This window comes from Myotis myotis, unplaced genomic scaffold (genome assembly GCF_014108235.1).
Source record: "Myotis myotis isolate mMyoMyo1 unplaced genomic scaffold, mMyoMyo1.p scaffold_m19_p_1, whole genome shotgun sequence".
NCBI lineage: Eukaryota > Metazoa > Chordata > Mammalia > Chiroptera > Vespertilionidae > Myotis > Myotis myotis.
This window is the reverse complement of record NW_023416313.1, coordinates 120,626,977-120,639,271: the sequence shown is the minus strand read 5'-3', so window position 1 is coordinate 120,639,271 and position 12,295 is coordinate 120,626,977. Positions and strand designations below refer to the sequence as shown.

Here is a 12,295-nt window from a genome sequence, read left to right as displayed (position 1 = left end):
TTAGTTTAGCACATGATTCTTTAATCGCATGTTATAACGTCTTGTTATTTTGTAGTAGCTCAGGTACAGAGCATACTTTTAAAAAGACAGTGGAGTTTTAGGCTAATATGGTACATCTCCAGCAAGTGCCTAATTTTGATGTATGACTTTCTCAAATTTCTAAATAAAAGTGTTCTCAATTGAACCTAGAAGAATCTATAAACACAATAACGGTAGGATTTTTTTCCAGAATCCTTGACCATATTAGCAATTTAAGGTTGAAAAAATTGAAAATTAATCTTGACTCTACTTAGTTATTGGATGGATATTCATGTATTTTCTTTTTCTTTCTTTAAAGATTTGAACATGGAATTCAATCCTTCAGACCATCCTCGAGCCAGCACAATATTTCTCAGTAAATCTCAGACAGACGGTAGGTCGCTAATTTATGTTTTTTCTTTCAAAAAAAGCAAGGCCCATGTTAATAACTAGCGTATTCATTTTTCACTAGAATCCTTTTTAATGACCCCCCCCCCCCAAATATATTGTTTGATGGTAGTTCTCTTGGGGTTTCTTTCTGTTGTCTTAACTTATGTTTTTAGAATTTTCTATTTGAAGCAATGTTGTCAGTCAGCTGTGTACGTTCTGTGTCAGTAGTTTTCTGTTCTGAGAGTCATAAATTTTTCTTTAAGAATTGATATTGGCATAAATTCTCTAAAGATCAGAAGCATTGGTTTATTAGACGGTATGTAAAAGAAAAATATACACAGTTGTCCCAGGTGTGTGTGGAATTTCTCCTGAGTTTTTTTTTTTTTCTTCTCTTTCTAGTACCAGCTCATCTCACTTTTCCCTGGCCCTTAGCTACAAAGGAGAGATAAAATTTATACCATACAGTGAACATGAATCTTCTCATTTGGATTCCTATAGAAAAGAATAACAGGAGAAAGGTGTTACATGATGATATTGTGAGCAGGATTTTATATTACAACTAGAGGCCTGATGCATGAAATTCGTGCAAGGGGCTCTGCCCTCATAGCCGCGGCGGCTTGCTGGCTTCATCCGGAAGGTTGTTCGGCTGTTTGATCTAATTAGCGTATTACGCTTTTATTATTATAGATAGAGTCCTGTGTGATTCTATCCCTGACTTGGCAAATTGCTAAGCTCTCATTTAGAGAAAATCCTCAATTGACTAAAAATACTTTGACACAGCAATTCTCAACCTGTGGGTCGTGACCCCTTTGGCGGTCAAACGACCCTTTCACAGGGGTCACCTAAGACCATCCTGCATATCAGATATTTACATTACGATTCATAACAGTAGCAACATCACAGTTATGAAGTAGCAACAAAAATAATTTTATGGTTGGGTCACAACATGAGGAACTGTATTTAAAGGGCCAGAAGGTTGAGAACCACTGCTTTAACATATTTAAGACAGTAAGTTCATTATAGGAATTGATAACTCCTCAGTAATGATTAGGTAATAATTTTGATATGGTATAATGCTGATATAATATTGGTGATCTTTAGTTAAGCAGACCACTGACTTGATTTCTGACAACTAAGTGTATTATTTTTTAAAAAAATCAATGTTTTTAAGAGTAAGAATAAATCATTGTACACTTTAAATACTTGTGAAGCTTTGAATGTATTGTGGGGGATAAAAGCAAAACTTTGTTTTCTTGACCTGGTAAAGTTGGAAGCCATTGAAAGAAGGGTAGGATATGGCAAGAGAAGGAAAGTGACGGTAGGGAGGAGGGCTTGGGACGATGAAAAATGAGAATTAACATTTTTTGCACTTAATATTACTGGTGTGAAAACCAGCTACAGGATAGACAAACTTCTGGGTTTGGTTCTTCCAGTGAATTCAGGGTGCAAACGAACATCATTATGAAATTTTTCTGATTAGATTTACATGAAATTGCATTAGGGCTTCTAAGTTAGTAAGACATGCCTTTACCATCATGGTAAAAGGAAATTCAGCAATTACCTGACCTAACAGAAGGATTGCTCCAAAAGGAAGGAGTTAGGGAAGTATATATCTTCCCCCTTCACATCTACAGCAGATCTCGACATTCCCCTCCTTTTTTTCTGGAACACAAGGTATCAGTTCCTCTCACCTTTCTGTTCATTGCTTCAATTTTTCCTTAAATGCTGGAGGTTTCCATTCAACATGTAAACTGACTTGAGTCTCACAGGTTAAACACGATAAAATGAACAATAACCAACACCTTCTTCCTGAAGTATTCCTCTCTACTCTTCTGCTTAGTGAAAGCTTCTATACCATCTCTACTTTTTCTCTTTCCATTCAGTAATCCACAGGAATCTACTTTTCACAGTCACCATTCTATGGAGATTATGTTCTAAGGTTGCCTAAAAGACCTTTTGCTTCCTTAAGCTCTTTTTTTTTTTTAATTGCTTAAAGTATTACAAAGGGTATTACATATATGTCCATTTTATCCCCCCGCCCTAGACAGTCCCCTAGCCTCCCCTATCCCCCAGTGTCTTATGTCCATTGGTTATGCTTATATGCATGCATACAAGTCCTTTAGTTGATCTCTTACCCCCCTAACTCCTGCCCCCCAACCCTCCCCGGCCTTCCCGCTGCACTTTGACAATCTGTTTGAGGCAGCTCTGCCTCTGTATCTATTATTGTTCAAAAGTTTATAATGGTCTCTATTATCCATGAATAAGTGAGATCATGTGGTATTTTTCCTTCATTGACTGGCTTATTTCACTTAGCATAATGCTCTCCAGTTCCATCCATGACGTTGCAAATGGTAAGAGTTCCTTCCTTTTTAGAGCAGCATAGTATTCCATCGTGTAGATATACCACAGTTTTCTAATCCATTCATCTACTGATGGGCACTTAGGCTGTTTCCAGATCTTAGCTATGGTGAATTGTGCTGCTATGAACATAGGGGTGCATATATCCTTTCTGATTGGTGTTTCTGGTTTCTTGGGATATATTCCTAGAAGTGGGATCACAGGGTCAAATGGGAGTTCCATTTTCAGTTTTTTAAGGAAACTCCATACTGTCTTCCATAGTGGCTGCACCAGTCTGCATTCCCACCAGCAGTGCACAAGTGTTCCTTTTTCTCCACATCCTCTCCAGCACTTGTCGTTTGTTGATTTGTTGATGATAGCCAGTCTGACAGGAGTGAGATGGTACCTCATTGTTGTTTTGATTTGCATCTCTCGGATGATTAGTGACTTTGAGCATGTTTTCATATGTCTCTTGGCTTTCTGAATGTCCTCTTTTGAAAGGTGTCTATTTAGATCCTTTGCCCATTTTTTGATTGGATTGTTTATCTTCCTTTTGTTAAGTTGTATGAGTTCCCTATAAATTTTGGAGATTAGGCCCTTATCAGATATGACATTGGCAAATATGTTTTCCCACACAGTGGGTTTTCTCGTTGTTTTGTTGATGTTCTCTTTTGCTGTGCAGAAGCTTTTTATTTTGATGTAGTCCCATTTGTTCATTTTATCTTTAGTTTCAAGTGCCCTAGGAGCTGTATCAGTGAAGAAATTGCTTCGGCATATGTCTGAGATTTTGTTGCCTTTGGATTCTTCTAGAATTTTTATGGTTTCCTGTCGTACATTTAAGTCCTTTATCCATTTTGAGTTTATTTTTGTGTATGGTGTAAGTTGGTGTTCTAGTTTCATTTTCTTGCATATATCTGTCCAATTTTCCCAACACCATTTATTGAAGAGACTATCTTGGCTCCATTGTATGTTCTTGCCTCCTTTGTCAAATATTAATTGAGCATATTGGTTCGGGCCCATTTCTGGGCTCTCTATTCTATTCCATTGATCTATATGCCTATTCTTGTGCCAGTACCAGGCAGTTTTGAGAACAGTGGCTTTGTAATACAACTTGATATCTGGTATTGAGATCCCACCTACTTTGTTCTTTTTCAGGATTGCTGCAGCTATTCGGGGTTTTTTTTTGTTCCAGATGAATTTTTGGAGAGTTCGTTCTAGATCTCTGAAGTATGCCGTTGGTATTTTAATGGGAAGTGCGTTGAATTTATAGATTGCTTTGGGTAGTATGGACATTTTGATGATGTTGATTCTACCAATCCATGAACACGGTATGTTCTTCCATCTGTTTATGTCTTCCTCTATATCTTTCTTCAATGTCCTGTAGTTTTCTGAGTAGAGGGTCTTTTACCTCTTTAGTTAAGTTTATTCCTAGGTAGCTTAATTTTTTTGGTGCGATGGTAAACGGGATTGTTTTTATAATCTCTCTTTCTGAAAGTTCACTATTGGTGTATAGAAATGCCTCAGATTTCTTGGGGTTAATTTTGTATCCTGCTACATTGCCAAATTCATGTATTAAGTCTAGTAGCTTTTTGATGGAGTCTCTAGGGTTTTGTATGTATAATATATGTCGTCTGCAAGTAAGGACAGTTTTACTTCCTCTTTTCCAATTGGGATGCCTTTTATTTCTTCTTCTTGCCGAATTGCAATGGCTAACACTTCGAGTACTATGTAGAACAGGAGTGGTGAGAGTGGGTATCCCTGTCTTGTTCCTGTTTTTAGGGGAAATAGTGTTAGTTTTTGTCCATTGAGTATGATGTTGGCTGTGGGCCTGTCATATATGGCTTTTATTATGTTGAGGTATGATCCTTCTACTCCCGCCTTACTGAGAGTTTTTATCAAAAATGGGTGTTGAATTTTGTCAAATGCTTTTTCTGCATCAATTGATATGACCATATGGTTTTTTTCTTTCAATTTGTTTATGTGATGTATCACGTTTATTGATTTGCGGATATTGTACCATCCTTGCATCCCTGGAATAAATCCTACTTGGTCATGGTGTATGATCTTTCTGATGTACTGCTGGATCCGATTTGCTAAGATTTTGTTGAGGATTTTGGCATCTATGTTCATGAGGGATATTGGCCTGTAATTCTCTTTCATTGTGTTGTCTTTACCTGGTTTTGGTATTAGGGTGATGCTGGCTTCATAGAATGAGCTTGGAAGTGTTCCTTCCTCTTGAATTTTTTGTAGTAGTCTGAGGAGGATAGGTTTTAGTTCTTCCTTGAATGTTTGGTAAAACTCCCCTGTGAAGTGGTCTGGTCCTGGGCTTTTGTTTGCTGGGAGCTTTTTGATGACTGTTTCAATTTCTTCCATAGTTATTGGCCTGTTGAGATTTTTAGATTCTTCCTGATTGAGTTTTGGAATGTTGTATTTTTCTAGGAATATGTCCATTTCCTCCATGTTGTCTAGTTTGTTGGAGTAGAGCTGTGCATAGTATTGTTTAACAATCATTTGTATTTCTGTGGGGTCTGTTGTTATTTCGCCTCTATCGTTTCTGATTTTGTTTATTTGGGTCCTCTCTCTTTGCTTCTTGGTGAGTCTGGCTATAGGTTTGTCAATCTTGTTTATCCTTTCAAAGAACCAGCTCTTGGTTTCATTGATTTTCTGTATTGTTTTTTTGGTCTCTATATCATTTATTTCTGCTCTAATCTTTATTATCTCCTTCCTTCTGCTCACTCTGGGGTTTTCTTGTTGCTCTCTTTCTAATTCTTTGAGTTGTAGAGTTAGATGATTTACTACCATTTTTTCTTGTTTTTTGAGATAGGCCTGTAGAGCTATAAACTTCCGTCTCAGGACAGCTTTTATTGTGTCCCATAGCTTTTGGATTGTTGTGTTTTCATTGTCATTAGTTTCCAGGAATTTTTTAATTTCTTCTTTGATCTCATTGGTAACCCAATCAATATTTAATAGCATGCTATTCAGCTTCCAGGTGTTTGAGTATTTTGGGGTGTTTTTATTGTAGTTTATTTCTAATATGATGCCATCGTGGTCTGTGAAGACGCTTTTTATGATTTCAATCTTCTTGAATTTGGGGATACTTTGCTTGTGACCCAATATATGGTCTATTTTTGAATATGTGTTATGAGCACTTGAGTAGAATGTATATTCCGTGGCATTGGGGTGAAGTGTTCTGAAGATGTCTATTAAGTCCATCTGATCTAGTGAGTCATTTAGGATTGCTGTATCTTTGCTGATTGTTTGTCTAGAGGACTTATCCAGTGCTGTCAGTGGTATATTAAAGTCCCCTACTATGATTGTATTGTTGTTGATCTCTCCTTTGATATCTTCCAGCAGTTTTTTTATGAATTTGGGTGCTCCTGCATTGGGTGCATATATGTTTACCAGGGTTATATCTTCTTGTTGTATTGATCCCTTTAGTATTATGAAGTGGCCTTCCTTATCTCTTGTTATGGCCTTCACTTTGAGGTCTATTTTGTCCGATATAAGTATTGCTACCCCAGCTTTCTTTTCCTTTCCATTTGCCTGAAAGATATTTTTCCATCCTTTCACTTTCAGTCCGTGTGAGTCCCTTCTAATGAGGTGGGTTTCTTGTAGACAGCTGATGTATGGGTCATGTTTTTTTATCCATTCAGCCACTTGATGTCTTTTGTTTGGAGCATTTAGTCCGTTTACGTTTAAAGTTATTATTGAAAGGCACTTGTTTGTAGCCATTTCTTTTTTTGTGTGGTTGTTTTCTTTCTGAGCTTTTTATTTCTTATTTTTATACCAGTCCCTTTGCATTCCTTGCATTGCTGGCTTGGTGGTGATAAACTCCCTTAGCCTTTTTTTGTCTGTGAAGCTTCTTATTTCCCCTTCAAGTTTGAATGATAGCCTTGCTGGATAGAGTATTCTTGGATTCAGTCCTTTGCTTTGCATCACTTTGTAAATTTCTGTCCATTCTTTTCTGGCCTGATGTGTTTCTGTTGAGAAATCATTTGACAATCTAATGGGAGATCCCTTGTATGTAACTTTCCGTCTCTCTCTTGCAGCCTGTAGGATTCTCTCTTTGTCCTGAACATTTGCCATGGTAATTATGATGTGTCTTGGTGTGGGTCTTTTCGGGTTCACCTTGTTTGGGACTCTCTGGGCTTGTGTGACTTTTTTCTTCCCCACCTCAGGGAAGTTTTCTGATATTATTTCTTCGAATAGGTTTTCTAATCCTTGTTCATCTTTCTGTTGTTCTGGTACCCCTATTATTCATATGTTGTTTCGTTTCATGTTGTCCCAAAGCTCCCTTAGGCTCTCCTCCTGTCTTTTAATTTTTTTCTCCAGTTGCAGTACATTTTGGGTGTGTTTTGCTTCCTTGTCTTCTAGTTCACTAATTCGGTCCTCCGCTTCTCCTAGTCTACTGTTGATGCTTTCAATGGAGTTTTTCATTGCAGCTATATCACTCTTCATTTCTTCTTGGGTCTTACTTAAGTTGTTGATTTTTTCATCTGTTTCTTCTAGCTTCTTCCATATGTTATTGATTTTTTCATCTGTTTCTTCTTGCTTCTTGCAGAGGTTGTCGATTTTTTCCTCCATCCGGTTTATGCACTCTAGGACCCTTATTCTGAATTCTTTTTCTGTCATGTTGCATGCTTCTGTATTACTTAGCTGCTTTTCTGGAGAGTCCTCCTCTTTCCTTTGGGGGTTTCTTTTTCTACCCATGTTTGATCTCACTGACATATCTAGACGTTGAGTCGTTCAGTGGTTGCTCCCTTGGTGGCAGTGACTCCTTGGTCTGTGGTTGCTCTTCGGGCGGTTGCGGTAGCAGCTACTCTTCAGTTGGCAGCAGCTCCTCTGGTGGGTGCTGTTCACAGCTGTGGTGGCTCTTCTGGCTGGTGGGGTGAGGTTTCACGTACAGCTGCTGTTCCTCAGCAGAGGGTGTGGTGCTCAGGAGGTTGCTGTTGCTTGGATCTGCTGCGTTGGTTTAAAGGCACAAAATACAACACAACAAGGCACCACCTACCAGGCACTATGCACAAATATATTCACGATATTAATGACCCCAAATAAAGGTGACTACCCGAATTAAGAGAATTAGGGGATAAGGAAGAAGGAAGAGAAAAAGATAAAAGAGAAAAAAGAAAAGAAAAGTAGGGACCAGAAAAAGGAGTGCAAAAATGAAATTGGGAAAAAGGAGGGGAAAAATAAAAGCGAGAAAAGAAAAGGAAAGAAAAAAAGTGCGAAAAGAGAGAATGAAGTGGAAGAGGGGAAGAGACTTTTTATATGAGGAGAATACTCCTATAGAACCGCCACTAATCCCAACACATTACAGCAACAGCTCCCTGGAGATGAATGCAAACTAGAAACAACCAATAATATAACGATGAAAATAGAATGGAGAACACTAATCCCAAAATAAAATAAAGAGAAAATAAAATGGCACTTTAAAAAATGGTAAAATGCTAGCAGTAATAATACTGGTTAAAAATAAGAAGGCAGTAATTAAAAGGGTAAAATCAGGTGATGGAAAAAGAAGGAAAAAAAAAGAAAAAAAAGAAGAAAAAAAATTGGTTTCTTAGTTAAAAGGTGAAAAAAGAGAAAAGAAAAGAAAAATTGCAGTAGTGAAGGTCCTTCGGTTCTTCTATTCTTCAGTGTGGCTTGCCTTAGACCTGCCAGTTATTCAGGAGAGTGTTGAGTTTCCCTGCGATACACTGTTCCTCTGTGTTGTAAACCACAGTCCTTATTTTAAAGCAGGCCGTATTTGTTTCCTAGACTGCCTTATTTTGTGTTTAGCAAAGAGTCAGTTTGTGGGTCAGCCTCTGGGTGGCAGTGGTCTGGGGTTGGCCTCTGAGGCTATAGGACCTCTCTGTCCAGTGGAAGTTCACTGCCCAGAGCTGGCTGCGTAATAGTTAGTTACCGGCGCTGTGTTGTTGCTGGGATTGAAAATCCCTCTATAGGCCAGACCCTGTTAACTCCCAGGGACTGATCAGGTTATTTTAATCCTTGATCTCGTTCAGGGTGGAATCTGGGTGTGGCTGTGCTCCTTGCCTGGGGGCTGGGGGGAGGAATCTCACTCTCCGGAGAGAATGGCTGCCCCAGTCCTGGGCTCAGGGGTGTCTCAGCACTCAATTCGCTGCCACCTCTCCCGGCCCCCCTTCTCTCCTCAGTCTCTCCCCAGATTCCACTCCTCCGCACACTCTCCCTCTCTTCAGCACAGGTGAGTGTCTGTATCCGAACTGTCCCATAAACAGGATTCAGTGAAAACAAACAAACAAACGCCGGCCGCGGAAACGGGGAAGGCTTGGTTTCTGTAAGCTTCTTCTCTTACCGGGACTTCATGGTCTGGTCAGCTCTTCAGGCTGTCCCCTTTAGGCTCAGTCCTCCGTGATCACAGAACCCAGCTCTCAATTCCCCCGGCGGCGCCAGGAATCCCGCGGTTCTCCTTTCGTTCCTCAGGGGCTGTGTCTGTCCCAAGGGACACGGCTGTCTGCCACGTGGTCTCCCTCCGACTCTCTGGTCTCAGAGGTCTGGCAAACTTTCCTGCCCAAATCCCTGGTTTTTTTAACCTTTCCAGGGGAGTTCTGCTCTTCCCGGCTGCAAACTGTCTCACCAGCTGAGCAATTTCGCTTGCTGCCATTGGCTATTTCTTTTCCTTTGGCTTCCTATTATCAAAAAGGCCAATTGCTGAAAACAAGTCTATCTAACAATTGCTTTAAGTTTTAAAATAGGTAAATTTGTTAACTTTAGTGGTTTAATTCTTTGGTGAATTAATTGATTACTAGAGAATTGACTATTTGGGAAATTTGTCCTGAGAACTCCTTTTCTGAAAAAAAAATAAAAAATGGTTGACACTCTTACAAATGTCCCCTATTTCCCTGTCCTTTATCAACTCTACCCAGACACCACCCCCCTACTCCCCAGTCTTCACCATCTATATATATAAAGAAGTAATATGCAAAATGTCTGGGACACTGTAATGTCACAACCACTCAGGAGGAGGCTGCACGTGCAGGTGGGTGGGAGAGGACTGTGTTTGAGGTGAGGCAAGCCACGGATGGCGCAGGCCCGGAGACAGGAGCGCCTGCCAGCCATGGCGCGCCAGCAGTCCCACTTCTGCTCATGAGCTACAGAGGAAACACTTTTTTAGACCGCTAATTGGCTAAACTCCCGGTACGCCATTTGCAGTGTACTTGGTAACTTCGGTAATAAGAATCTAAGAAGGTGATCTAGGGTTTTTCCACCTCACTCCTGGAGGAAAAAACGAAGGTCTGCTGCTGAAGTGGCTAAGAAATGTCATATCCTGCCCTAGTCTGTTTCGCTCAGTCGATAGAGCCTCAGCCTGCGGACCGCAGGATCTGGGTTCAATTCTGATCAAGGGCATGTACCTAGGTTGGAGGCTCCTCCCTGGCTGGGGCCCAGGTCAGGGCTCATGCAGGAGACATCCAGTTGAAGTGTCCTTCTTACATTGATGTTTCTCTCTGTCTTTCTCTCTTCCACACTTTCTAAAAATCAAAGGAAAAATATCCTCAGGTGGGGATGAAAAAAAAAAAAAAGAAATGTCATATCCTGTGAAAGAGACATTTTGAAAATGCCTAAAGAAAGTTGTCATGTTTTTGTGATGAAGGGACTGGAGTCCCTGTTAATGAAAACACCTTGGAAGTTATGGCGGCTGGCAGTGACAGCAGCAGTGGGGTGATTGGGTTGGCTCCTTCTACTGATCAGCCCGGTCGCCTCCCACGGGGAGTGGGTCTAAGCTGTCAGTAGGACATCCCCTGAGGGCTCCCGGACTGTGAGAGTGGGCAGGCTGAGCTGAGGGGGACCCCCCCCTCCCAGGTGCATGAATTTTGTGCACTGGGCCTCTAGTATTATTATCTGAGTCCATGGGCTATTATGCATATCTGCATATCTGTTCTTTGGCTAATCTCTTCTAGTCCCATCACCATCATACTCCTCTCTGGGGTCTGTCAGTCTGTTCCATGTATCCATGCTCTGGTTCTATTTTTTCATTAGATTCCACATATAAGTGAAATCAAATGGCATTTGTCTTTCTTTGATTGGTTTTTTCAGTTCCCACTAGAGGCTCGGTGCGCAAAAATTTGTGCACTCGGGGGGGGGGGTCCTCAGCCCGGCCTATGCCCTCTTGCAGTCTGGGACCCCTTGGAGGATGTCCACCTGCTGGCTTAGGCCTGCTCCCTCGGGGATCGGGCCCAAGCTGGCAGTCAGACATCCCTCTGGCAGCCCGGCAGCCCTCAGGGGATGTCCACTTGCCAGTGGGGAGCAGGCCTAAGCTGCAGTTGGACATCCTTAGCGCTGCTGAGGAGGCAGGAGAGGCTCCCACTACCACCACTGTACTAGCAGCCATCAGCCTGGCTTGTGGCTGAGCAGAGCTCCCCCTGTGGGAGCGCACTGACCACCAAGGGGAAGCTCCTGCATTGAGCGTCTGCCCCCTGGTGGTCAGTGTGTGTCAGAGTGACCAGTCATTCCCAGTTGTTCTGCTGTTAAGGTCAATTTGCATATTTTATTATATTTGCAATTAATATAATTAATTTATATTTATTATATTTATTATATAATTATGTTAGATAATATTTATTATATTATATGTTATTATATTATATAATATAATATTATATATTATATAATATATAATATTATATATTATATAATATATTAACATAATATATTATATATTATGTTAGATAATATTTATTATATTTATTTTATTTTATTTGCACCCTTTTATTATATAGAATAGAGGCCTGGTGCACGGGTGGGGGCTGACTGTTTTGCCCTAAAGGGTGGCCTGGATCAGGTTGGGGGTCCTGCTGGGGTGCCTGGCCAGCCTGGGTGACGGGCTGATGGCTGTTTTCAGGCTGCCCAAACCCACTTCAGATGGGGGTCCCCACTGGGGTGCCTGGCCAGCCTGGGTGAGGGGCTGATGGCTGTTTTCAGACTGACCAAGCCCCTGGCAACTGAAGCTCCCAGCCTTTCCTTCTTTTTTTTTTTAATTTTTATTTTTTTTATTTGCTCCAGCTCCGTGGCAGTGGCGACTGGAAGCAGGTACAGTGGGGCATTGACTTACGAGTGTCGTGACTCACAAGTTTGTCGAGTCTCTCGGCTGATTTTTTGCTTTGAGTTGCGAGCTAAAATTCGGGTTATGAGCCAGCTTCAGATACCCCACCGCTAGGTGGCGCATCGAACGTCACAGTGAACACCACAACATCAGCCCAGCATCACGTGTCTCACTCGTTCACTTTTTGATTTGACATAACGAGTAACTTGAGTTACGAGCTCTGTCATGTAACAAATTAAACTCCTAAGTCAAGGCCCCACTGTATCTGGGGTTTATTTACCTTCTATATTTTTCCATCGCAGGGGTAAGCAAGTCTCCTGCTCGCTCCAGCTCTGTGGCCACTGCCTGCTGAAAGCAGGAATCTGGGGTTTATTTACCTTCTGTAATTGAAACTTTGTTGCTTTTTGAGTGGAGCTCAGAGCCAGCAGCAGTCTGGCTTCCTTCATCACTGGAGCAAGCAAGCCTTCTGCTCCCTTCTGCTCCGTGGCC

The 12,295-nt window shown here is 41.1% G+C and overlaps 1 protein-coding gene across 5 annotated transcripts in view; it reads left to right on the top strand.

Annotated features, from left to right (window-relative positions):
- CCNY (cyclin Y) overlaps nucleotides 1-12,295 on the top strand; it is a 194,170-nt gene that overhangs the window by 65,744 nt on the left and 116,131 nt on the right. For 4 of the 5 annotated variants that reach the window (XM_036350103.1, XM_036350179.1, XM_036350141.1 and 1 more), the window contains exon 2: nucleotides 338-412. The exons of the other annotated variant lie outside the window; for it this stretch is intronic. In XM_036350103.1, the coding sequence (XP_036205996.1) occupies nucleotides 338-412 (75 nt within the window). The remainder of the gene's footprint in view (nucleotides 1-337; nucleotides 413-12,295) is intronic. 5 annotated transcript variants of the gene reach the window in all.